This window comes from Gymnoscopelus braueri (genome assembly GCF_963280865.1).
Source record: "Gymnoscopelus braueri genome assembly, chromosome: 9".
Taxonomy (NCBI): domain Eukaryota; kingdom Metazoa; phylum Chordata; class Actinopteri; order Myctophiformes; family Myctophidae; genus Gymnoscopelus; species Gymnoscopelus braueri.
In genome coordinates this window covers 33619166-33643804 of record NC_137610.1, presented here as the reverse complement: position 1 = coordinate 33643804, position 24639 = coordinate 33619166, and the positions used below count along the sequence as shown (strand labels likewise).

General features: G+C 40.8%; 1 protein-coding gene across 3 annotated transcripts; it reads left to right on the top strand.

Moving 5' to 3' along the window:
- The first annotated feature begins 1135 nt into the window (after positions 1–1135).
- Positions 1136–17839, top strand: LOC308091797 (AT-rich interactive domain-containing protein 3B-like). 3 transcript variants are annotated; one of them, XM_080437522.1, is made up of 9 exons: positions 1136–1380; positions 2089–2739; positions 10681–10755; positions 11054–11126; positions 12368–12551; positions 13589–13839; positions 14938–15210; positions 15483–15572; positions 16409–17839. In XM_080437522.1, exons 1-9 carry the CDS (start codon positions 1357–1359, stop codon positions 16549–16551), a joined length of 1764 nt encoding a protein of 587 aa, XP_080293648.1. In that variant the 5' UTR covers positions 1136–1356; the 3' UTR covers positions 16552–17839. The 3 variants fall into 3 exon arrangements, with proteins under 3 accessions (XP_080293648.1, XP_080293649.1, XP_080293647.1); XM_080437523.1 differs by having other exon boundaries at positions 2089–2742; positions 10684–10755; XM_080437521.1 differs by having other exon boundaries at positions 2089–2742.
- The last annotated feature ends 6800 nt before the right edge of the window (positions 17840–24639 follow it).

Genomic DNA, 24639 nt, shown 5'->3' with positions numbered 1-24639 from the left:
AGTGTATGATACCATTAGCACATCTGCAGCAGTGGTTGGAGGTGGTCTCGCTCCACACTCGTCCATGAGAAATGTAGACCCTGGTGTCGGGTAGGAGTAGGACACCTACTGGTTGACAAGTAGTACTGCCTGAAGATCATCAGCACGATATCTCCAACAAAAAACGTTGTGAGCTTGTAGAACTGGTATTTTATTTTATACATTTGAAAACTTGTGGAGCATTCTGCATAATGAGTAGCCTACTTTCTACTTTTGCTACTTTAAGTACATTTTGATACCAATACTTTTGAACTTTTACTCAAATACATTTTGAATTCCGGACTATTACTTGTAACAGAGAATTTCTACATTGTTATTGATACTACATTGTTTAGTACTTTTTCCACCACTGCGGAAATATTAAATATTTTGGGGGTGAACATGTGGCCTTCTTTGATCCCTGCCTACACCACACTACTGTGTGTGACTGTGAACTGTGAAGTCCCGGGAGGTAAAACTCGAAAGGCTGCCTTACAAAAGAAAAGGCCAGTTTCCAGGCGTTTTACACACGGGGCGGATCTTTCATTCATGGAGTTGGGGGCAGCGTTGCCATGTCAGCTTATTATAAGCAACTTTGGGCTTATTTTTCTGTAAAGTTGCTTGTTTCTAAAGTGTAGTTGCTTATATGGGCTTGTTCCCTATTGTTGTTTAAACCAGTGTATCTCAAACATTTTCATGGAAAGTACCCCCAGATTAATATGCATTTGTCCGCAGACCCCCCCCCCATCTGAAAATATTTTATGCCAGGGATCCCCATACAAGATTTGTGTTGTTAAAATGTTTCAAAAAATATTCCTAATTTTTTCAAATGTTCTTCAAAGATTTTTTTTGAAAATAGCAAATCTAAAAGATCACAACGTGTTGCATCGTGGCGCGTTGTGAGCTTAAAATAGCCAATGTATGTTTAAAGGGCGAAGGGCTCGCTTCTTTTGGGCTTGTTTTCTTAGACTTGGTTGCTTATTTCTCACGCAAAACCTGGCAACACTGGTTGTGGGGGGGGGGGGGGGGGGGGCGTTGGGGGTGTAGGCCACTCAGTCACACAATCACAGAGATGTTTGAGTTTCCATGCGCAGTGTGTGTGTGAGTCAGTGACGAGTCGAGGGGAGGTGAGCAGCACGGACATTATTAGGCTACTTCTCCTCCACACTGGGGCTTTCGATCATTCGATCACATTGTTGAGCTTTTATGATATATGATCGAGGGTTCAAATCCGGTGTAAAACAAAGACTTTTGGTCATGCAACGCGATTGATCGATCGATCGATCTGAGGAAAGAAGGGAAGTTTTTGATAATATACCTGTATAGTAGGATTGATTGATGGATTATTCGAAGGCGCAAATGGTGAGTCGGCAACGTTTCCGATCGAGTTTGTTACAGTAAAACAAAGCCAGGGGCGATTAATCTCCAAGTTGGACTGGTTTATTTGCAGCTTCACGAGGAACATAGTTGTTTCTTTACCATATTTTAATGTCCAAGTAGTTTTAGAATGTTTCTGAACACGAATGTATGTTACTTTGGTATATTGATCAGTTGTTGTTTTCTTTTGAACTATCGTTCAGAAAGATTTTGGCCTAGCTACTGCAGTCTACATGTAACGTTAACTGTTCGATTTCAAATGTTCATCAGCTTTCATATGAACCTACAACGCGTCCTAACGTTATATGCTGTTCTACATTCGTTTTATTCTGGATTTATTAGTATATTAACGAATAGTTTAATTAATTTAACGTCGCAGACATCAGTTTTGTTATTATTATTTTTCAATCAGTATCGTATCCACCTGTAGGCTTTTTAGGCCTATGTGCATCCTTAGGGCCTATTTAGATAAATAATAAAATGTTATATTTTATATATTATACGATATATTATATATATATATACATAAATATTAATTTAATTATATACAAAGCAATTTTTCTCAAGAGATTTTAGTAAATTTGTAGACCAAAGTTGTGTGTATTGTGTGAGTGCAATAATTAGATTACAAAATGTCTGTTTTCCCATGGCTTAATTGACCACAAAGAACCCCACTTCTCTTCTTGTCCATAGTCCAGCTTGTCCCAGGAGGGTGGTCTAGGAGGACCAGGGTGCCACCAGGGGGGCCCGGTTGGAGTGAGACTTGGGGCTGTGATGGAGCACCTTCAGAGGCAACAGGAGGCCAAGCTGGGGATGGACCTTCTTCAAGCCCAGCTCCTTTTCGGCAAGCAGCCTGCTGCGGCTAGGGCCCCTGGGCACAGGCTACAGTCAACCTTCTTGGGCAAAGGGGCCGATGGCAATACTCCTCAAATGGGACAACAATCTATGGACGGCAATGTGAGCAATATGGATCAAGAGTTTGATTACATGAGGGGTGATCACAACTCAGATCAGGATGATGATGAAGAAGATGAAGAAATTGCAGAGGATGAAGATGACGATGACATGGAGGAAGGTGATGAGAACGGGCATCATCATCAGGTCATGATACCTCGACTCCCTCAGGTTCCTGCTTGTGAGCCCCGCTTCTCCCTTCCTCCTTATCCCTCCTCGGCCTCACCTGCAAAGCAACTGACCACATCTCCTCCAGTCACTGTGAAGCAGGAGCCAATCACTGTGAAACAGGAGCCAGAAGAGAATGACCTGCCCTCTCCCGTGGGCCAACAATCCTTCGCATCGCCTGGTGGTCTCGCTGACTGGGGCTATGATGAGGTGCTTAAACAACAAGTAAGACATTTTTGTTGTTGCAGTAGAATGAGAGTTCAGCTGAATTTTTTTTATTGGGTTGTGGCTCCTGAACCGACAGTATTATACCCACAATGCATCGTACAAATAGCCAGAGCCAGAGATTTGTTCATCAGGTTGTGTTTAGACAGTACGTTAGATGCGATTAAATTTAGGTATGGGTTTGGTGACGGTTAAGGATCTGAGTGCAGTGGCCAGCTTGATTGCATGATCTCAAACTCTTTGTTTGTCAAGCTTTTATTTGCCAATAGGTATATCAAAACAATAAAGTTAGGCGCTCTGGAAAAGTCCCTGCCCACCACCACGGAGGTTGTGGGTTCGAATCCACCGTGGTGCATCCGGCTTTGTCGGGCGTCAGATACGAACACAATTGACCCGTGTTTGGGGGAGGGAAGCCGGGCGGGGAGGGTGATATTGGTCATGGCACGTAATCCTACGGGCTGGGGCGGGGAGTGTTGGGCGGGAGGAGTAGGACGAAGCCGAAGGCTCTATGTCCTCCTGGTGGGGGCTCCTCACCTCACAGTAGGATTACGACAGCATTGACAACACAGAAATGTGTGTGGGGAGGAATTAATTGGCATAACTAAATTGGGGAGTAGCCAAAAATATAATTGACTACTCAAAATGTAGAAAAGAATGAACAAAACGAAAAAGTTTTAATATCCCATCCCTGGCTGGTATTCTGTCATTTCAAACTCAAAATACAACTCAAGTCAATATATCATCTTATTTACATGAAGAAAAAGGACATTTCTAGTATCTAGTATAGTATTCCTCTGTGTGTGTGTTTGTGTTCTATCCCGCTTTCATTGTTTACTTGTCCCTGCTGGGATTCCTGCACATGGCTGCTAACATTCAGGCCCACATGTGGAGGAAGGCGTGTGACGCTTTGGCACAGAGCCCGACAGCATTGGTTTTGAACTCGAGTCGCCAGTCCAGGATTCCTCCCTCAGCCAGGCTTTACCGTATACTATAATGTCCCTCGTTTTGAGAACACGCGTCTTGGCACTGGCAAGGCAAATTGGTCTTGGCCTCCACCCAAACCTCTCTTCAGAAGAATCGTTTGAGGTTAACAAAGATTGAGACCAACACAACAGGATCCATGCTTCACAGTTCACACATATTTAGTTATGAGGCACTGACTAAAGAACTAGAGTGAATGCAAGGCCTTCACTGTTTTTACAAACATGACATGTTGAATGTTGTATGTTGAAATGCTCATAGGAGCTATAATGAGGTACACAGCAAGGTTTTTTTAAATCTAAATCAAGAATCAACTTTATTGCCACATCACAGGGTTTACAGGTGTAAAGAAGTGGGTGAAATTCTTTTGTGTGCAAGCTCCATTGTTTTGGTTGTTTTCAGGAAGAGAAACTAAAAAGAGGGGGGGGGCAGGGAGAGCAAGGAGAAGAATCAAACAGCAAAGAGAAACATGTCGATGATAGGCAAAAAAAACAAAAAATGTATAGACCACCTTACAGTGGATATATGTCTAGTTAGTATAATTACTAGTACTCAAACCTCCAGGCTGCCTATTGACTTGTGTGTGTGTTTTTTCTCTTTTTACCCTTTCATATGGAGGCTTCTCTGATTGGTTGTACTGTATGAGTCACCCCCCCTACCCTGGCCCCTCTTCTATACATTGTGATTAATGAGGCCAGTAGAGTTGGACAGAAGGACAGTGGTGTCCGTGGTAGTACTGTATGTATATCTCAGTGTCCTGCAGGCAGCTACACAATTTGGATTGTTCATTTAACTATGAAAGGACCCTTAAGGGCCAATATTCACACTATCAAAGTGAAATTACAGTGTTAGCTTGTGAGTTTATGGAGACAGATGTCTAACAGGGAAACAGTCATTTTAGTCATTTAGCACAAACAAACAGTGCTGCAGAAGTTACTTTACTTTATTACTTTAGTAAGTAAGATTTGAAACATTCCATTTCAGTTTTTGTTGAGACTTGGGTAATTGCAGTCTGCAGCAAAATCTCGTAGTTCCATCTATATCATGTTCTTACCAAAATGAAAAGTTTACTGTATCTTATCTTCTAGGCTTTTTACCTTATGTTTGCTATCTGGTCAAGGGTGAGGAGGAGGAGAACATATTATTATGATGATGTTGTTGCCTGCTTTTCTCTATAACTCAAGTATTTGCAGATTGGGGAGAAGTATCACAATTTTAAACAGAAAAGGAAGCATCAGCACCTTAGCATACAACATTAGTATGAGTATTTAATTTTCTTTCTCTCCCCCCCCCCACCACATTCATTGCATTTAAACATCTGTCCATTGCCTTGATATTTAAACCCTTGTAGATCCATAATAACCAATCACTGCTGACCTAGCTGTATCTCATTTGTTCTCCTTGCATTATTTAGCTGTTGCCTGGCAACTCTTAATGGTAGCTTGACTCAGCTGCAAGTAATCAATAGATTCCACTGCTATTAGGAATGCTGTGGGAATGCCTCTATTTTCCTCAGCACATAGTACATTTAAGAAAGAAAGAAAGAAAAAACTTTAGAAAATGCAACATTAGTCATCCTTTTAGGGATATTGGGTCTTTATGAGAACAAGAGCATATAAATGGAAGTGCAAAATGTACCGAAGACTTAACAAAAACTGAAATGGAACAATGTCTCAAGTCTTAAAACTAGGTATAAAGTAAACCCTACCCCTGCGCAAAGTCGTTTCAGTATAACACCAGGTCTGGTTTTAATTCTATAACAAATATGGGTAGAAAATGATTTCGCAAAGAACAAGCGGTGGGTGAAGCCGAGTCATTTATTTCCCCCTACCAACTAGAGTAGAGAAACATCTTACATGGTATCTGTGTTCTCTCTTTGACCATGTAAGAAGGCGTTCCAATGAGAAGTTGAAGGAGACTACAGGCTAGAGTAATGTTGGTTCTAGCTCTGGTCCATGGTGTTAGGAGTTCTCCTTAACGCTATGCAACTGTACGTGTATTTTGCTCATTTGAACGGGAACACAAGGCCTACACTTCATTAAAATGTACAATATGTATTTTTTAATGGTGTTGACCAAACTCAGCATTGACTTAACTGACCGAGGCTTTACATTTACGGTAATGTTAACTTAGCTATTTATAGCATTAAGTAAGTTCTCTTTCCTGATTGGTTTAAATATAGATAGACAAGAGCTATTAAATTGAGATTTGTGGGGTGGGTATGACCTCTCATTCTTTTTATTTGACTGTAATTCACTTCCATTCTCTTTGAACTGTACAAAGAAACATGTTTGAACAATTTGATATGCTGGACATCCATTGTTTAAGCCCGCCAGCAACCCATTATATCCCTTGCTGGGCCAGTAGAAACGGAGCGCCGTTGGCTTGTAGTCCATCCCAAGACTCATCAGGGGGCCAGATAATTTATTTTGACTCTTGATTTGGATTTTAAAAAATCGACGCACCCTGTGGTTCCACTGAAATCTTGAGGGGTATAATTTCACAGGACACGCTGTACTGTAGCTCATTACCAGAGGTAGCATTTTTATCATTTACTTAACTTAATGTTCTTTGTATTAGAACTAACTTGAAGATAAGACGTTGCACTTTTGTGTACTGACCCTGAGACAATTTAATTTGTTTGGACTTAATGCTCATAAAGCACTACCCCATCTAACCATGCGAGTCCAGATATGCATAAACACAGACTGACCCACAGAATTATTAAGTACATTCTATTCCCACTACATCTAATGTTTTGTTTTGTTTTTTAGTTTTTTTTCTTTACAAACCCCAACTAATTGAACTGATCCCTGAAAATGATCTGGGCTCACATGGTTAGATTGCTGAATGTGCTGTGAGCAATTAACTGAAGCCTCTTTGTTGATAGATCCACAGTAGGTCTCCCTGGCTCATCAATAAGAGGGGGAAGGGATTTATTTTCACTTGATGACCAAAAGACCGGGATGTTTATCTCCCTTCTCTGTCAATAGGCCTGCTGCTGGGGGCCAGTTGCAGTGCCTTTTATTAGAAAGGCTAAGCCACAAGCCATTAGATGTGTCAACAACTCTATCACCAGGGTGACTGCTTTTGTGTGTTTTGTGTATAACACTCCTGTGTGTGTGTGTGTGTGTGTGTGTGTGTGTGTGTTTGAGTATATAGCATACACGGTTAATAACCAAAGATATGTGTTTTTCAGAGGGAAAATATTTGCCCTACCTGACTATTCTAGTTGACATACTATAGAAGCTGGTGGAACCTTACGCCATTTGAATTGGTTCTGCCTGCACAACAACCATTAAGGGGCTTTGAATGGAGTGAAAGCCAATTCTTCTATTAGCTAGTTCCAGTGTATTTTATTGCCCCTGGACTGAAATGGCATCATTATGAGCCCCAGTGGGTCTGATCAGGTTACCATAAACCATCTAGCAAATGGAATAACCTCTTTAGAGCACTGATTGCTAAGAATGCTAGCAGAAGTCTATGACGTCATATGATTTTGAGTGATCCTAAGGAAGGGCAGCTAAATAAATTACTTACATTTTGAAGCAACAAGTAGAATTATTTATTTCTCTCAAATTTCAATGCAGTAAATCAACCCATTATTCAGTGTTGACTAAGTGGCACGTGAGAGAGAACAATAAATGGGTTAAATATATTCCAGGAATAAATGGCCACAGATATTTGTGTGCTGAATGGAATGGTCTTTAAAGGGCAGGTTATCTCAAGTTTAACATGTAAATTCTTACATTATGGGACTACTTATTGCATGTAAAGTACAGGCTACAAAACTTTCCCTTGGATTTTACAATCTTAGCCTTATTTTAAACATTCTAAGAAAATCAGTGCGTTATGTTGATATAACAGCACATGGGAAAAACACAGCTCGTTAATGGAAAATCACAGACAGAGCCTGTGATTGCAGTTGTTTTAAGTGTGACACCCCCCCCAGTGACTCAGTCAGAGCGGTGTTAGCAGCTGATCAAACTCTTCAGACAAGATCAGACAAGTGTGATTTTTCTTGCCACAGTCTCAGGGGCAGGCTCTCCTGTCCATGAGGGTCAACAACAGCAAATGAATTCTCAATTCTCGCTGACTGGACCGTCAACCCATATTTGTCAGCAACTCAACAAAGTGTTCTTGATCCATGTTTTGTGGCGCATCTAATAAGGGCCCCTACACACTATACTTATTGATTTTTTTTCTCAGTACAAGCAAGGCGATTGTAAACGCTATAACAAATAAATTAGCACAAAGTAGCTGCTTGTTCCCCATTTTCTATTTTTACTTTCACAGTGTTCCTCATCTTATTCCATTGTGCTACACATTAATTGGCCACCCAATTGAGGGACGTCAAGGTACTCCCATGAATCAAATAGATGCTGGATTTGTGATGAGAAGTCATGATCAGACCCTTAAATTAGTCACCCCCTGAGATTCCTAGTTGCCTCATTGCCTAGTTAGACATTTAACCTCTTAAGCCCTGAATACTTTGTCATCAAACAACAAATAGCAGAAATAACTGATCTCAAAGCTCTCAGTGTACCTTGATGCATCGTGAGTTTGTAGATCAACTATTTCTTAATTAAAAAATAAAACATATTAACTTGTTTACATTTGTTTTTTCAAATATTTGTGCAAAATAGGGACACCAGGGTTAATGTGGTCGAGACAGAAAGAGCAGCGAGATTCAGACTCTGCAATCCTTAAATGCGACATGCTGTCTGACTAAACGTTGTATAATGTGTACCAGGCATTAGACTGGACATTACAATGCATCTCAGCAGGCTCCTTCCACTCTGTTACACACACTGGTCTCCCACTGCTCTCCCTTCACATTCTTTAACCTTAAACTGTCACATAGGATGTGCACGGGGTTAGAAAGGGAGGGGTAGTGTCTCATGTTAAACTGTGTAATGAGTGTTGTGCTTTTCATTAATCTCTCCTTTTTCTTTTTACTGTGCCTGTGGTTCAATTGGCATCTCGTCCTGAATATTCCCGCATACACAAGCAGTAGGCCTTTTACACCATTGGTTCCCACGTTTTCAGCTGAGACCCAAAAGAGAAATTTGATGTCACCCTGGGACTGGGCTATAGTGAAAATAGCTGATCTGTTAGCTCATGGCGCGTTGTGACATTTTTTTAATTTCAATTCTTTATCTATGGAAATTCTTATTATTTTTTTATTGTATTTATGAAATTCTTTAGAAAAATGTTAGATTTCTTTATGTATCAAAAATTTAGATTTTTTTTTATGTTGAAAGTTTTGAAAATCTTTTGAAATATATATTTCTTTATATGTATTAAACTCGTAATCCATACAAATGGGCCCGACCCACTGTTTGGGAATCAGTGGTTTACACCAGTGCAACTATAGCAGACCGATCCTCAGGTTGACCAGCTGTTCAACCCTCCAGCACGACAGTGACTTACTGTTTTTTACTGCTGGGAAGGGGAACAGGTTCAGACCGAACAGGTGGGAACTAAGCGCAGATTCCTTACAGTAAAATCCTCAGTGTTCATTTAACGCTGAGAGAGTGAAAACTGAACCAAATGGTTGATAGGTTACATTTTTGCACTCCAGATTAAATCAACACTGAGGATTTTACTGTGCATTGTCCTTGAGTGAAAAAGTAACACTTAAATTACACTTACTGACTGATGACTTTGATTATGCAAAACGGGCTGAGCATGTAAGCTGCTGTGAAATGAACGTTCATACTTGTCTATTTTTACAATGTTTTGTATATTGCATTTCTTGATGATATATGATGAAAGGTGCTGTACAAATGAAGTTTGTTATTAGTTATTACAATTTAAGCATTTAGCAGACACTATCCAGAGCAACTTAGAGATTGTTAGTAAGTGGCGTGAACCATAGTCTGCAAGAAGGGTAAATGTTCAGGTAAATGGAGTCGGAAATCAACTGCTAAAAGTAACTAGGATAACAGGTCAACATTAAACCTAGTATCTGTTGAAAACAACATGTATTGCACAGCATGAATAAGTAACCAACATACACCTGCATAGTATAACTAGCGTCTATCAAAAATGGGGGGTGAGGTAGAGGTGAGTTTTCAAACTGCAGTGAAAAATGGGGAGTGCGTGCGTCTCCAGTTCTGACTGGGGGAGGGTCAGTCCACAGCTTGGGATACTAGAGGGTGAAGAGTCTGATGCTTGGAGAGTCCGCCAGGGTGTGGTAGGGAATGGGGGGACATACATCCTGTGTTTAGCTGATCAAAGAGTGTGGAAATGGGTGGACCATGTCCTGAAGGTAGGGAGTGCCATGCCCTTAATTGGCTTGTAGGTCATTATCACCAGTGTTTTGAATTGGATGCGGGCAGAAACCAGTTAAGAGAATGCAGAAGGCGGATATGTGAACCGTGTTTGGGAGGTTGAAGACCAGGTCTTGCATTCTGGATCAGTTGTAGGGGTTTGAGTGAGCATGCCGGCACGCCCGGCAGACCACCAGCAAGGAGGGATTTGCAACAGTAAACCTGGAGTGGGGGTCAATGTAAACATGAGTATCGTCTCCATTATTCCAATCGGTTAATAGACGGAGGCGGAGCACGTTCAAACATACACAGAATGTGACTCAATAGGTTGCATTCGAAGGTTGTACAAAAACAAAGGCATAGGAAATACAAGGTCTAATAACAGAATAAACTTCAAGAAGTACCTCATGTTGGAGGCAGATGGTTGTCTACTCCCATCCCAGGCCAACAGTGGGAGTTGGCAGCATCAGGGACTGTGTTATACATGGGGAATTGGCAACGACTAGAGTGTGGAAGAAACTTAAAACAAAGTACCTCATGTCCTCTCCTCCCACCTTCTATGTTCTTTCTATCTTTGTGATATTGGTGCACTAGGAACTGAAGTTTCTTCTGCAGGTTAGGGTATGAGAGTAGTATACACCAGCTAAATGTCTTAAATGTAATGTCTATTGTCTGTTTACAGAAGGCAAGTGGAGGCTGGACAGAGGAACCTGAAGGTGGAAAAGCAAAGGGTGAACCATCCAGGGACTTTGCCAAGGTCAGTTGTGTCTATTGATTGTATGGAAATAAATGTCTGAAATTAGTAGACAGTAGGGTGAATAAATCAAATGATCACAATATTGTTTTAAATGCCTCATAACGAAAATGTAATGATATTTTTTATTATTGGTGCTTTCAGAAGATATTGGCACGCAAGATGTTTTTTGAGAAACTCACAATATTATGATGACCAAAATCCCAGATAAATGTATAGATAATATCACTATATCGCAGAGCTCTAGTAGACAACCTGAAACTTGATTAGCTCATCACTGACAATAATTCTTATATCTTAGCTTTATGAACTGGACAACGACCCAAATCGGAAGGAGTTTCTGGATGAGCTGTTCATCTTTATGCAAAAACGAGGTATGTCACAAAATTAGGCCCATTGACTAGCACTGTTGTAAACATTTACATCTGAAATATCTTGCTACCTTTGATTAACCAACAGAAAGATGTCATCATATAGTCCAACCACAGTGCGCATGTGAACATATTGAAATGTCCGCAGCTCAGTTGACTAAGTTATGTGGAATCCCCTCTTCTCCACATGCAGCACACACTTAATAAGATCTCTACTCATAACAGCTATCAAAAGCACCTTGCTATTTGTTGCTGGCGCATGTCTTCATCTAAAGTAAGAATTAATCTTATTCCTCCAACTTATGTTGCCCACCCCTCATTAATTGGCTTTATCGCAGGGTTGGTGGGATAAGCTGTCAGTTCTTGCATTGGGTGGGTCCTAAAACACCCCCCTCCCCCAACTCTAAAAGCAAAGTGATAACAGAGCAGAACTGTGTGGATTTATCCCCTCCCCCATCCATCTGAAATGAGCTTCATTAGTAACGTTCATCCACACAGATTACACTCTGCCCCACTTGACTTAATCTTAGACTCGAACCCACAGGTGGACAGGTCAGAATCCTATACATACATACATACATACATACATACTGTACGTACATAACAGCGCCAGTCTGTCCCTCATTGCTTTAGCACAATTAATTTTTTTAATCAGAATTTGTGGACAGTAGATGTTCAAACCACTGTGTGGTGTTGGACCAAAGCTTATAAAAAATATGAAAAATACATGCTGCCCCTGCCTGTACTTCCAACAAAGCCTTCTGATGTTCTTTCCTTTTATTCTTATTCTTTTTGTGAATTGTTTAACTTTGATGTTCCACCTCCAGCAAATTGATCAGATTTTGTATGTATTATTATTATGACGCGCTTATAAAAGGAGTTGAATTGGCTCCACAAGCCTCCTTCCCCCGTCTCACACACTCATGCAAGCATTACATAATGTATTATTGTGTCATGTGATTTGGTCCCTATTCTGGGCATTTCATAATATGCAAATATTTTCATATTATATTTGCTGAAGATATCTACGATGCGTCACAACGCGTTGTGAGCTTGTAGGTTGGCTATTTTCAGAGAAGGAAAACAGGATGGGGCCAAGTAGACCCCTGGGGGACTCTGGCCCACAAAGTGTATATATAGGGTTTAAGTGGTTAAATGTACGTAAAACAAGATGACTTCAGCCTGTAAAATAGGCAAAATAAATCTATTGGAGCTGAGAAATGTATCCCACCGATTTCATCCAGGAACTCCTGTGAACCGTATTCCAATCATGGCCAAGCAGATCCTGGACCTGTACAGGTTGTACAAGCTGGTGACAGAGAAAGGAGGCCTGGTGGAGGTCATCAACAAGAAGATCTGGAGAGAGATCACCAGAGGACTCAACCTCCCCACCTCCATCACCAGTGCTGCCTTCACCCTACGTACACAGTAGGTGTCTTTGTAAATCTGCTTTTTAACTCTTTGACTGCGGACGACGCGATAACGCGTCAAGTGCTACTTTATCCAGTTGGCCGTCGACGCGTTCGACGCGCTGGACGCGCGTTCATTGTTTAATCTCTGATTGCGCTATGCTGCTTAATATTCAATGTTATTCTCGAGTTCCACTTACTTCACAGACATCTGCATCCGGTTTCATGACCTGGATTCCGTTTCCGGTTTTTGATTTTTTTCCCCAGTCATTTTCGTCCAAAATAGGTAAATAAACGGGTTTTCACACGGTATAACGGACAAACGGACAGGTTCTCTTCTATAATCTATGGTCTGGGTGACGATCAGTCATCGCCGTCGTGTATCACATCGTAATTTTGGCCGATCAAAACAATCTGGGACGACGTCACATCCGTTTTCATGTTTTTCCCTGTCTAATCTATCAAGAAGGGTGAGAGAGACCCAACGACCTGATCAAGCTGTCATGTGCTGCTCTCTAGTGGCGGATTTGTGCTGGGTCTTTAAATTATGTGTCCTTAAATTATTTTCATGAGAAAAATTCAAAATATAAAAATAAAAAAACACGAAAATTGCTGGCACTGGGGGAGTACTTTATGAAAATACTCTGGCAGTCAAAGAGTTAACAAACTCCATAATTAGTAATGAAAAAGTACTGACCGGTTTCCTTTGCTCTCGTCATGAACTTTGGGCTAGCTAGACCTGCACAAGTTTTGACAAACATTTACATAGTAACAACAATAATATAATAACATATTAAATAATGATATAATAGATACAAATATATATATATAATATAATAATATATAATATGTAATGCATAATTAGAATGTATTTATTTCTGTTTTATTGTGCATTCAGTTGATTGTGTATTGTACTTCCCCCTTGCACTCTTTTTTTGTTTTGCTTTTTAAGAATACAATGACCTTTTAATATTTTTGAGAGTTTTAAATAGTTCTCTGCTTCTGGTGGCAGCTCACCACAATAGTGATGTATTTTTTTTTCTTTCCACCTTTTAGGTACATGAAGTACCTGTATGCGTTTGAATGTGAACAGAAAGGGCTGAGCTCTCTGGGCGAGCTGCAGGCTGCCATCGACAGTAACCGCAGAGAGGGCCGACGTCCCAGCTACAGCAACAGCCTGTACCGCTTCTCTGCCTCCCCCACCACGGCTCCACACACCCTGCTGGCTTCTCCCAAGATGCACACCCCGCCTGGTGGTCACAATGGCCTGAATTCATCACACAGACCCTCTCTCAAGAGAACCACAGGTGGGTGGGTGCATGAGCGTGCACACTTGTAGACTTGTATTAACCCATTTAGACCTGAGGCCGATTCTACAAATGTCTCCTAAAACCTGATGTTGCTATTATCAGTGGTTCTCAAACTTTTTTCATGTCCAAGGACCCCCAAAATTATATGTATTTGGCTGCGGACCTATATATTCTGTTCCAGGGACCCCCCAAAAGCAAAGATTTGAGTCAAGAGTGTGCCCTTTAAAAAAATACATATATTCAAATATTTGCACAAATGTTGATATATTTAAAAAAAAGCAGATCCACAAGCTCATAGCGCTATGAACTTGTGGATCTGCTTTTTTTTTTTATATATATATATATGCTATTTTTGAATAGCCCAAAGTATAAAATGATTGTTAAAGTGGTAACACAGATGCGTTCCCGGTTTGAATGGGTTAAAATAAGTGTCCTTTGTTGTTTTTCGGAAACATAAATTTTCCATCTTTATACTACTATCAAAGTAGTGGTAATTGTTCTTCTGTAAATCTTATACAGCTTTTCCTCTGAGTGTCCTACACACACAGGAATGTTTTAAAGATGGGATTGATACAGAAGTTGTAAGTAAAACATGAATCACATACATCCTGTATTTCTTTCTTCTTAAAAACACGTATTCATCTCATTGTTGAGCTATTATATCTGGTGCCAAAACATCACTGTTCAATTATGTGACTAGCTTGTGATGAACAAACAAAATGAATGTGGGAGACTTGCGCCCTCTGGTGTTTTTTTTATGGAACTAGAACGGTGCTCAAGCCATTAACAATGCGAGTTGGGAACATAAATCAAGGAGATCATATATCGCTGCAAAAAACATCTTATGTATTCAGAGTATTTCTCCACAAAATGAAAAAAAAAAAAATTGAATGTCTAGATGATTATGTGAAATTACATTTTTTTTTAAGAGAAATGTACAGAATACTTAAAGATTCCCTCTTAGATGAGTGGTAGATGTTTTGTCTCCCTTAGGTTCGAATCCCTGTGTTCGAACTGCAATCCGCTGGCAGAGGACGTAAAACATCTGGATTGCAGCTTTAATCCTCAATTTTTTTTGTATCTGTGCATCATCAGATGAGACCTCCACTCCCATGCGACCCAGTGGGCTGCCCAATGCCATGGCTCTGGCACTGGGGCAGCATCATCAGCTGGCCCAAGCCGTCACCTTGGAACAACTCCGGGAAAAACTGGAGAGGGCCGCTGGCATGGCCGCCGAGGGTCCAGAAAGGAAGATGGCACGGCTTGCAGAAGAGCAGCAGCGCTTCATGCAGCAGGCCTTACAGCAGAACCTACTGGCCATGGCCTCTCACTTCAACCCCATGAACCTCAAACTGAACAATGGCCAAGGTAGATCACAAATGACTGCCAATATTTATGTCAATGATGGGAGTGTTTTCCTCAGCTTGTCATATCTTATTTAACCACATGAACCCTAGCACCATTCTGGGCATTTCATAATAGGCGAAAATAGCCGAACATTCTGCGAAAGTAGCAAATCAACACATGCTATTATTTGTATTATTGCTCCATTGTTTTTATCATCCACTATCTTTAACTTGCACATCGTTCGTTGTACAAATGAACTTAAGTCATTATAATAACTTTTCTTCCTTCCACAGAGAGCAAACAGGACTTGTCTCTGAGCATCTCGACCAATGGAGCGGCCAGCATCAGTGTATCAGTGGAAGTCAATGGGACCCTTTACAAAGGTGAGACATTTCAGTGTTAATCACTTAAACCCCACAGTATATACTTTGTTGACGGGAGTAAATCTCTTTGACGGAAATAGCCGATCTACAAGCTCACAACGAGACATGTTGTGAGCTTCTAGATCGGCTATTTTTGCCGAATGTTCCCTTATTATATGACATGCCCAGTATGAACAGCATTCTGCTGTGGTCATGGCTTTCTCCAGTTTTTGATTCATTGATTGAATACTTTTTTAGAAATGTAAACAACACGTGTACAGTAAGACATTAAGGCTAAAAGGATAACACAAAAAGGATCTGGGAACTGGCCATTGTGGTCCTATGTATTCAATTCATCAACATAGCATAACAAATTTACACAAACATTCAGATTCATTTAGAAAAATCTTAGTACAGATTAGGTAATAGACCCGTTTCAATAGAGATTAGGTAATAGACCTGTTTCAAAGCAGACATTTTGATGGGTAAACACAACTGAAGGCAGTAGCATTCATTGTGATTGTGTTTAACCACTGAAACCCTATATACTTCATTGACCGGTGAACCCCCAGGGGTCCAACAAACAATATCTCTTTGCAGAAAATAGCCGGATATGCCAAAACATAATGTATAAGTGTTGCCGTGTTGTCTACATATTTGTGTCTGGTCAAATATATTTAAACATTTTCTTTTTTAAATGTATGAATCACAAATGAGCCATACCCATTGACCACACCTTTTGAACTGGCTAATTTAATGCAGGCTCACTGAAACACCTAAGCTTTTCCCTTACTTACAGTACAGGATTTAGGCTGCACCTCTTCTGTATTGAACACCAAAATAAATTTTCCTCTTAGGAATGCTGTTTGCCCAGAGGCCTTCTTCAGCTCCTGTGGTGCCACACAACATAACCCCTGCTGGAACAAGTGGTTTCACTGCCCTCTCTACTGCACACAGCCCCTTGTCTTCATCCTCCTCTTCCTCAAAGGAACCAAATTAAGACTCCTCCATGAGTTATGTACATCCTTATTATTATTATTATTATTATTATTATTATATTATTTTTTATTATCATCATCAGATAATATTCTTTGATTTACTGTTACACCAAACTCAGCCTCTTAATAGACGCTCATAAGCAGTGCATTCATTTGGAGAAATCACATGTTACTCATTCAACAATATGATTTTATATATACCGTATATATATTTTTTGTAGTGTTTTAATTTTTTTTAATTTTATGTTTGTTTTGAATGGGAGTATAAATCGGGGTGCCGTTTTCTGTAAATGACCTCAGGATTTCAGAATTAATCAGGTGTAGACTCAGTAAAGTTTACCGTAGTGCCTCATAGAAGCTACTTTGAAAATGTAGTGACATTCATGTCAAGAAAGGGCTTTGTTAAGTGCATCTATGTAGCTGCTACTAATGTAGCTCATCAACTGTCAAACTCATAGAAATAGAACAAATAAGCTGTGTAGTGCAGCTAATGAAGACCAAAAAAGCCTTCGTTTTGTTATACCTCTGGCCATTTTTATATACCTCGACCCTTAACCATTTGGTTTGTTTCAGATGGAACACAAAAGTGGCCGTATGTAAAAGCAAGCCATATTTACGCAGCGGCAGGGTATGATATACAGTGTATTGTGACTGTTTTGCTGAAGGGTTGCATTTTGGAAAATAATGACAGAGCAAATGTATATTTCACACTGGCAGTGATTTGGCTGGGCCAAGGAGGATTCCCTTACATTCATTAGCCTGCATGTCAGTTGTCAGCTACTGCTCAATTAATGAATGCAGATGCAAGCTTTCTGCAGAAAATGCATTTTGAATGGAAGTGATAGACCACTTACCTCATTTGACTTTCCAAGTCGGAAAGTAACTTTCTCAGGAATTTCTGCTCAAACAACCAGGGTGAACTCATATGATTGATGTTCTATTTCATGCTGTATTGCTGCTCTGTATACTGTCTGTTCTAATGTTCTGTTATACTGTACTTAAGCTAAGAGAATGTATCTTGAATGACCTCAGCCTTTTGATCAGAAGAGCATTTTGACAATTGGAACATTGAAGCAATTCTACCTCACTCCTCTGGCGATATAATGTGATACTTAACACAAAGTGTCAATTTGTTTATCTGCTTAATTTGTGCTGAAGAATATTTGGACAATCAAGAGGTAATATCTCTCACTGGAAACGGGCATCTCAGTGATATTAGATGCTGTGAAAAAAAAAAGTTTGATGTTGGGAGTCTGTTTAGGTCTTTGCCTGTTGTATTTCCTGTTTGGACATGACCATATAAAATAAAAGTCTTATATGTGCGATGTAGGATTCTTCTTCTGTTTCCATAAGTCGGTTCTGTTCCATATCCGCTCTGCAGCTCGATTTTGGATCATTTATTAAAAAAAGAGGAACATTGCGACAGGATAAATATGAGATTGATGCTTTTTAAATACTGTATCTCAAGGGGAAATTGTGTGGCTCCCATTGCCCACACAATGGATTCTATAGGTATTTTGTCATGTTTCTCATGGTGGTTGAAGAGGTTTTACATTTAGCTACAGATTAAAGTGAGTTATACGACTGTCCCTGTAGTCAGACCCCCCCCCCCCCCCCTCTAGTGGCCATCCATTGTATGGAGGTGGCAGGGCAGCTGAATGACTCAATCGATGAGGATCAATACAGGCATAATAGATTGTGTGCATGTGTAAATGTCCACTTGGGAGTACAGTAGTATTGAAGTAACCTATTCGATGATATTATGCATTCAGGGTGCACTGCAGTCACACCAAACTTTAATTCTGCCAATGCGGGCGGATTCTGCCAATGCTTTTCAAAGGGAACGGAGCGGTTTGTTGCCGTTAGAGGATTTCTGCAAACCCTCTCCATTCCCATTGAAAAGCATAGGCAGAATCCGCCTTATAGGCAGAATTGAAGTTCGCTGTGACTGCACCTTAATAACTCATTCATACACTGGCAATTTTTTAATTCTCTAAAGAACTGCTACCCTTTCCCTGCTCCTGCTCCATCAATTCAAACCGTCAAACTTTATTTGTATGGGACTTTACATACCTACAAGAAAATATGCTTTACATAATGTAAATGGAAAAACATTTATTAATGAAAATAAATATTTCAGGCAGTTAAAAGAATGTACTTTATTTTACGCTAGCTTTATTTGCGTAACATTTTGGACCAAAGAGGTTTCAATTTGTGTTGCTTATTCAAATGGATTGATACTGTGCAATTTATGAGGGTCTATGTGAATTTATCTTAGGGTCATAATGTATGTATTGTTCACATCAAATAGACAGGTTAAGTGTGTGTGTGATGTGTGTGTGTGTGTGTGTGTGTGTGTGTGAGAGAGAGAGAGAGAGAGAGAGAGCGAGAGAGATCCTGATTGAAAGTTAATTCCTGAACTCTTGCACAGTAAACCTATGACGGTGACCATACTAATGGAAGTAACAGCTTGAGGGCTGCTGAGGGCGGGGGATGGGTTGAAATATTTACTGTTGGGATAGTCATTCTATAATAAAGGTATTATGAGACTGCTGTCTCCGCCCACAGACCTCTACTAATCGGAGAGAAATATCTTTCTGTGAATGCAGGACTCGCCAAGGATGAAGTCATGTCGTGCTAAAGCTGCAGTCGAAATCCAGCAATAGTGGACCGTCTTGGCTGTGACATGGTCTTTTCAGATCTGATCAAGAGTTATTTTTTCATCTGCAGCTTGGGGAACGGGTACCTCCCAATAGCCTATGAAAAATACTTTGTGTGAATTACTTTACAGGTGCCATGCAATGTGCAGGGACAGGCACCACCATGTGATGTTGATCATCAAAGAGGAATGTATACAGTTATCTGGATTGCTTGGCTATGTGACTTCAGCAACCCCACGTCTAAAATGGCTTGATGCTCTCTGAAGCATTACCAGAATGCAACTTGAACTACTGGACATATGATCTGATGTGAGAGGCATGTACAGTATTGTAGGTTACACATTATTTGGTAATTTTTTTTAAGCTTCTGACAAATTCATGCACACTAATGTCAATGCAGTCTACTATTCACAATTTTGACTTTTTAAAAAAACTAAACAAAAAAAGGGAAAATCTAAATATATGCAGTAATCTGCACTGATAGAGGGTGCTGCAGCTTCTGAGTTGCTTGTTTCTTTGTGACAGTGAAATGTTAAGCTGCTAAAATATCATGACATTACTATGGCATTATTCTCCATTCTATTTTGCCTCCCCTCTTCCATTTAATATTATGCCTAATCCTTTTGCATTTTGTTTGAGAGTGTTTTGTGAAACCTGCACATGAAGTAATTTTGTAATGTACAGCAACGTATTACTTTCAACTGAAGGTCATATATTTCATTGCGAAAGTAACTTCCCCAACACTGGATATGGATTGTGTCCTCATTTGTGTAGATAATTTCTCAAGCTAAACTCAGGAACTCAAGACACCATGCCCTACTATGACGAAGAGTACCCAGGCCAGCCACTGTGGCAGTCGGTGTTACTGTTCTGCTATAAGGGTATGATTGAGGGAATAATGGTCATACTCTTCTTCTGGCTTATGCTGCTAGTTTTGTTCACCAAACAGTTAGAAGGTAAGATCTGCATTCTGTGCACTGTATTTTTTAAGTATGGACTGTCATAATATCAATATGTGTGAGTGTGTTATACTTAGGCAGAGATGAGGATTTCATGAATGAAATTGTCATTTACACTGTATTATTTTGCTAATCCATTGCTTTGCTACGTATTGTGTTGCTGCTTTGTAATCCACTGGTTTTGCTGGTGTGGAGGGCATCACTGATCTGATCTGAGTTTTTGTTACTCTGTCTTGTTAGTTCATCTCCAGATTCTGCTCGCGGTTGGCCTGATATTGTTCTGTCTGTGTTTGATGCTGGGCTGTGTCCTGTGCTGGAGGAACAGACACATCGATATGGGAGACAACAAAGAGCCATCGACATCAGCCACCGACCCTGTGAGTCTGGCTCAGGGTCCACCACCTGCTTCAGCTGCAGCAGTGGTCAGCCAGCAGTATGAGCAGCATGCGGGAGATATTCTGGGCTATCCCTCAACCTTCAGCAGCAGCCCTTCTGAGGACAATTTTGCCTCTGTGTCATTCTCTTCTCATGGCCACGTTGAGATGAAGGAACACCCAAAGTCCTACTTATCTCTACGTCGCCTCAGTACCCCGCCCCTCGCCCCGCCCCTCTATAAGCCCATGGACCACAGCCGTACTTCCTTGCCCCCACTTCCCAAACTGGGACTGCTGTCCAGAACACGCAGGGTTCTGGACAGGCGCTGTACTGTGACGGGAGACAGCCTTTCTTATGATGAGCGCAGTAGACTCACTAGCCCCAGCTCTGTTCCTTCCATCTTTGCGGAGGAACCCATCCCACTCACCATGCTGCACTATGGCTCCGATGCCAGCACCAGTCAGCCAGCCTCACCACTCAACCCCTGTCTCCACTTCACTCTGGCCTTCTCTGCAGAGCAGCAAACCCTGACGGTCACTCTGCTCAGCCTCACAGGGACCCTCTACAGGCTGGAGGATGTGTCCGTGCTGGGAAGCCTGGCTCCTCTGTGCCCCTGCCCCGTGCAGGCATCTGCCCCCTGCAGTCTCACCTCAGAGACCCCCACCCTGGTCCTGGTTCTGAGGGTGGGCTCTGTCGAGGAGCTCCAGCGCTGCCTGCTCAGACTGGCTCTCTACACACGAGACCTCCCCAGCCTGAGGGGCTCGCCGTTGGGGGAAGTAGAGGTCCAGTGTAGCGGAAGAGACTGGAACGCAGATCAGCTCTACCATTGCAACAAAGAGCTGAGCCCAAACAAGAGGAAGGTTAAAAAGGTAGTTGATAGGAAGGGTTTTGTAGTTTAATTAAATTTAGTTTGAAAGTTTATTTGACATAAAACACAAAAAGACATGATTAATTAAAACAACTTGTATTCATGATATCAAGAAAATCTTGGACTTCTATTGAGGTTCTTGCTATTAATAAGAAAATACAAATACACATGCATCAAGGACACATCAGGTCCATCAAGGTTCCCTCTGAAAAGATTAGCATGGAAACTGTTGCACAAAGGATAAGTGGAGAGAAATAATTGACTGAGATTCATTTTTTGGTGGTGCTGAGACTGCTGACTGTTGCATGTGATAAAGGCTTTCCATAAGCCATTGACCTATCCGTGAAGCAGAAGTGGCACCTTTATACTTATCACAACACCCAACTTTTGATTCATCGTCTCCTGATTGGCTTATTGCCCTCTGCTCTGGGAACTGATACCATTGAACTCCCAGGATGCACCGATGCGTTTAGCTGCTCACCACTGGTCTTAGGTCAGCTTTTTATTCTGCTTCAGTATCAGACCCTGGCCCGCTGCATCAAAACCATGGTCCTCAGAGCAGACAACCTGGCCAACCTCACTCACATGCACCTGCAGTAACAGGTAAAAACAAGCTATTATGTCCACAACATGTACAGCCCAGCTGATATTGAAAAAAAGTCAATGCTGATCAAAGGGATCTATTGAGGATATGTGTGGAAACATTATTTAATGTGTGGTTGGGTTGAGCTGACTTTTGCTTTTTAGGGGCGGAGGTAAAGCAAGTCCCTATGTTTGCTTTTAATGTTTGGGGATTAAACCATGTCTTACAGGCAGGAGATCATCCCTTTTTTTAATGACAGTGTGATTTAATCCCTATCCCACGACAATGTTCCAATCCTCCCCCACCTCCAGATCTCTGATTTAACAGATCCAGTCTCGGTCAGCATTAAGGCTGTCTAGCTGTCTAGTACAACCACTTACAGGCGGATACTACGTATAGCTGATGTCGGGCAGAAACCTTGTATGTCCAAAACCGTCCCTTTTTTATTACTATTGAAAAATTATATAAATATGGAAAATAGCCAATCTCTGCTATTTTCCTTACATTTGTGCGACACTTGTATAATGAAGAAGAGCAGACATTTACGAACATACTGATACTGTATATACAAAGTTGAAACATTTACCCAACAGCAACGATATGTAATAATGATAATAATAAACATGTATGTAGCGGCTTTCATACAAAACATGCAGCTTAAAGTGATTGTTATTGAAGAGATTAAAAAAAACAGGAACCAAGGAAGCAAACAGGAAGAACAAAGTGCATTAACAATGAAAATAAACTAAAAAAGAAAACGGAGCTAAAAAGTAAAGCACATAGTCGATAAAGTTAAATGGAAAAGAAAATGAAATATTATTCCTTACAATGATAATAAACTGTACTATTATTATTTGAAGGCTATGTTAATAAAGTGTTGTTTAAAGATTTCAACAGAGTATGTCTCTAATCTCTTTAGTGTAAATTGGGAACACAACTGAAGCATCTCCAATTTAGTTTTGGGTAGGGTTATGTATACAGTATCTAGCAAGCCTGCCCAGGAAAGACAATCATGTTTAAAAGATTTCATTTCATTAAAGCAATTCTTGATAGAGCACACTGATTCTGCATGTTATAGAACAGGTGGTGTAGAATGGGTCTTAACATCTTTTAAAAAACATTATCATAATTATGGGACTGATGGCAACTCTCAGTTTAAAAAAATGGAAACAAGACTTCATTATGACTTTTTGGCAATAATATAGTATGGTAAAATATGTATTTATTTAATTATTAGGCTATTCTGGTTTGTTGCAATATTTCTTTTCAGACAGGGAGCACAGATTGTGATTTTGCCTATAAACGTTTATCCACGTTATCCACTCTAATCTTAATTCTGACAGGCTAGAAGGCCAGGCATAGATTGACCATGACAATTCTTTCTGTGTGTCTATTCTGGCAAACTGCAGGACCAATTAGTGTCACACTTTTTGTGCACAACCTACTGCCAGGTGCCAGGTGCATGCTTATACATACCCCCCCACCCCCAACACACAGGTTCACAGAGGACAGCTCGCAATGCGTCATGATACCGTTGTACGATATAGTATAAATTTTAAGCACATACTGTATCCTGCTTGCTTTGTGGTTTTTAATAGAAGTTTCATCCCTAATTCCCATTCTCCTCCATTAAATTAATCCACAGACAGAAAAGCAACAGGAGAGAAAGAGACACACACACAGAGAGATGCACACAGAGAGATGCACACAGCTGTTTCAACGCAACCCTCCCCTCTGCTGATTTTGACAGAGGATTTACACAGACTCTGATATGCATTCTTTGATTTTGAAACAGTGCTCCTATGCAGTGGTGTAAGTCACTGTGGGAGCACACACGCACACACACACACACGCACACGCACACGCACACGCACACGCACACACAGTCTGAATTCACCTCCTCTCCTCTGTCTCCTCTGTGACAGGTCCATTGGTCGAGTCCTGATCGACTCAGAGGCCCCACAAGCGGGACATTACCACTGGAGGGACATGTGCAGCCAGGGCTAGGTGCAGAAGGCAGGATTTTACTCCACCCAGCCAGAGCCACTGAGTGTTGCCAGCCAACCACACCACACCATAGAATTTGGTGGATCCAAATCATCCAAACCTACTTTGGCCCTGTGGGTCAGACTCATCACCTGCTCACACTGTGTGGGCAGTAGGATATCCACTATGTGGCGTTACAGTTCACCTTTGACCTCAGCCAAACAAAAGGGCACTTTTTTACCGACCCTTGCTCATGTTCTCATATGAGTTATTGGAAGAAAACGGGGTGATTGACCTCATAGATCATATTCACATCATGGGGAGCATTTTGCTCCACTGTCATGTTAGGTAAGGAACACCAACCCACACGTCTGAGTGTGATGCAAGAGCAAAATGGCCGCCATGTGAGAGGTCAATGAGCCCTGCTGGGCCATGAACCATACAGGACAGTTTTTAGTTATATGTATTTAAATCTGCAATTTATTTTGTTTCTTTGACTTGGTTACTGTTGACTTTTCGATCATTGTAATTATTTTTTAGTAACTAAACAAAGGTATGTAGGATAGGCACTTATAAGCTTTTAGCTTAGCCTATGCCTTTTGATCACCTTTAACTATGTAACAGTTTGCTAATGTTGATGTATGATTTTATTGATACTG

Coding starts and splice junctions, on each gene's coding strand:
- LOC308091797 (XM_080437521.1), top strand. CDS start 1,357: ATGGATTATTCGAAGGCGCAAATG. Junction 1,381..2,088: donor ATTATTCGAAGGCGCAAATG/GTGAGTCGGCAA, acceptor TCTTGTCCATAG/TCCAGCTTGTCCCAGGAGGG. Junction 15,211..15,482: donor CAAACTGAACAATGGCCAAG/GTAGATCACAAA, acceptor TTCCTTCCACAG/AGAGCAAACAGGACTTGTCT.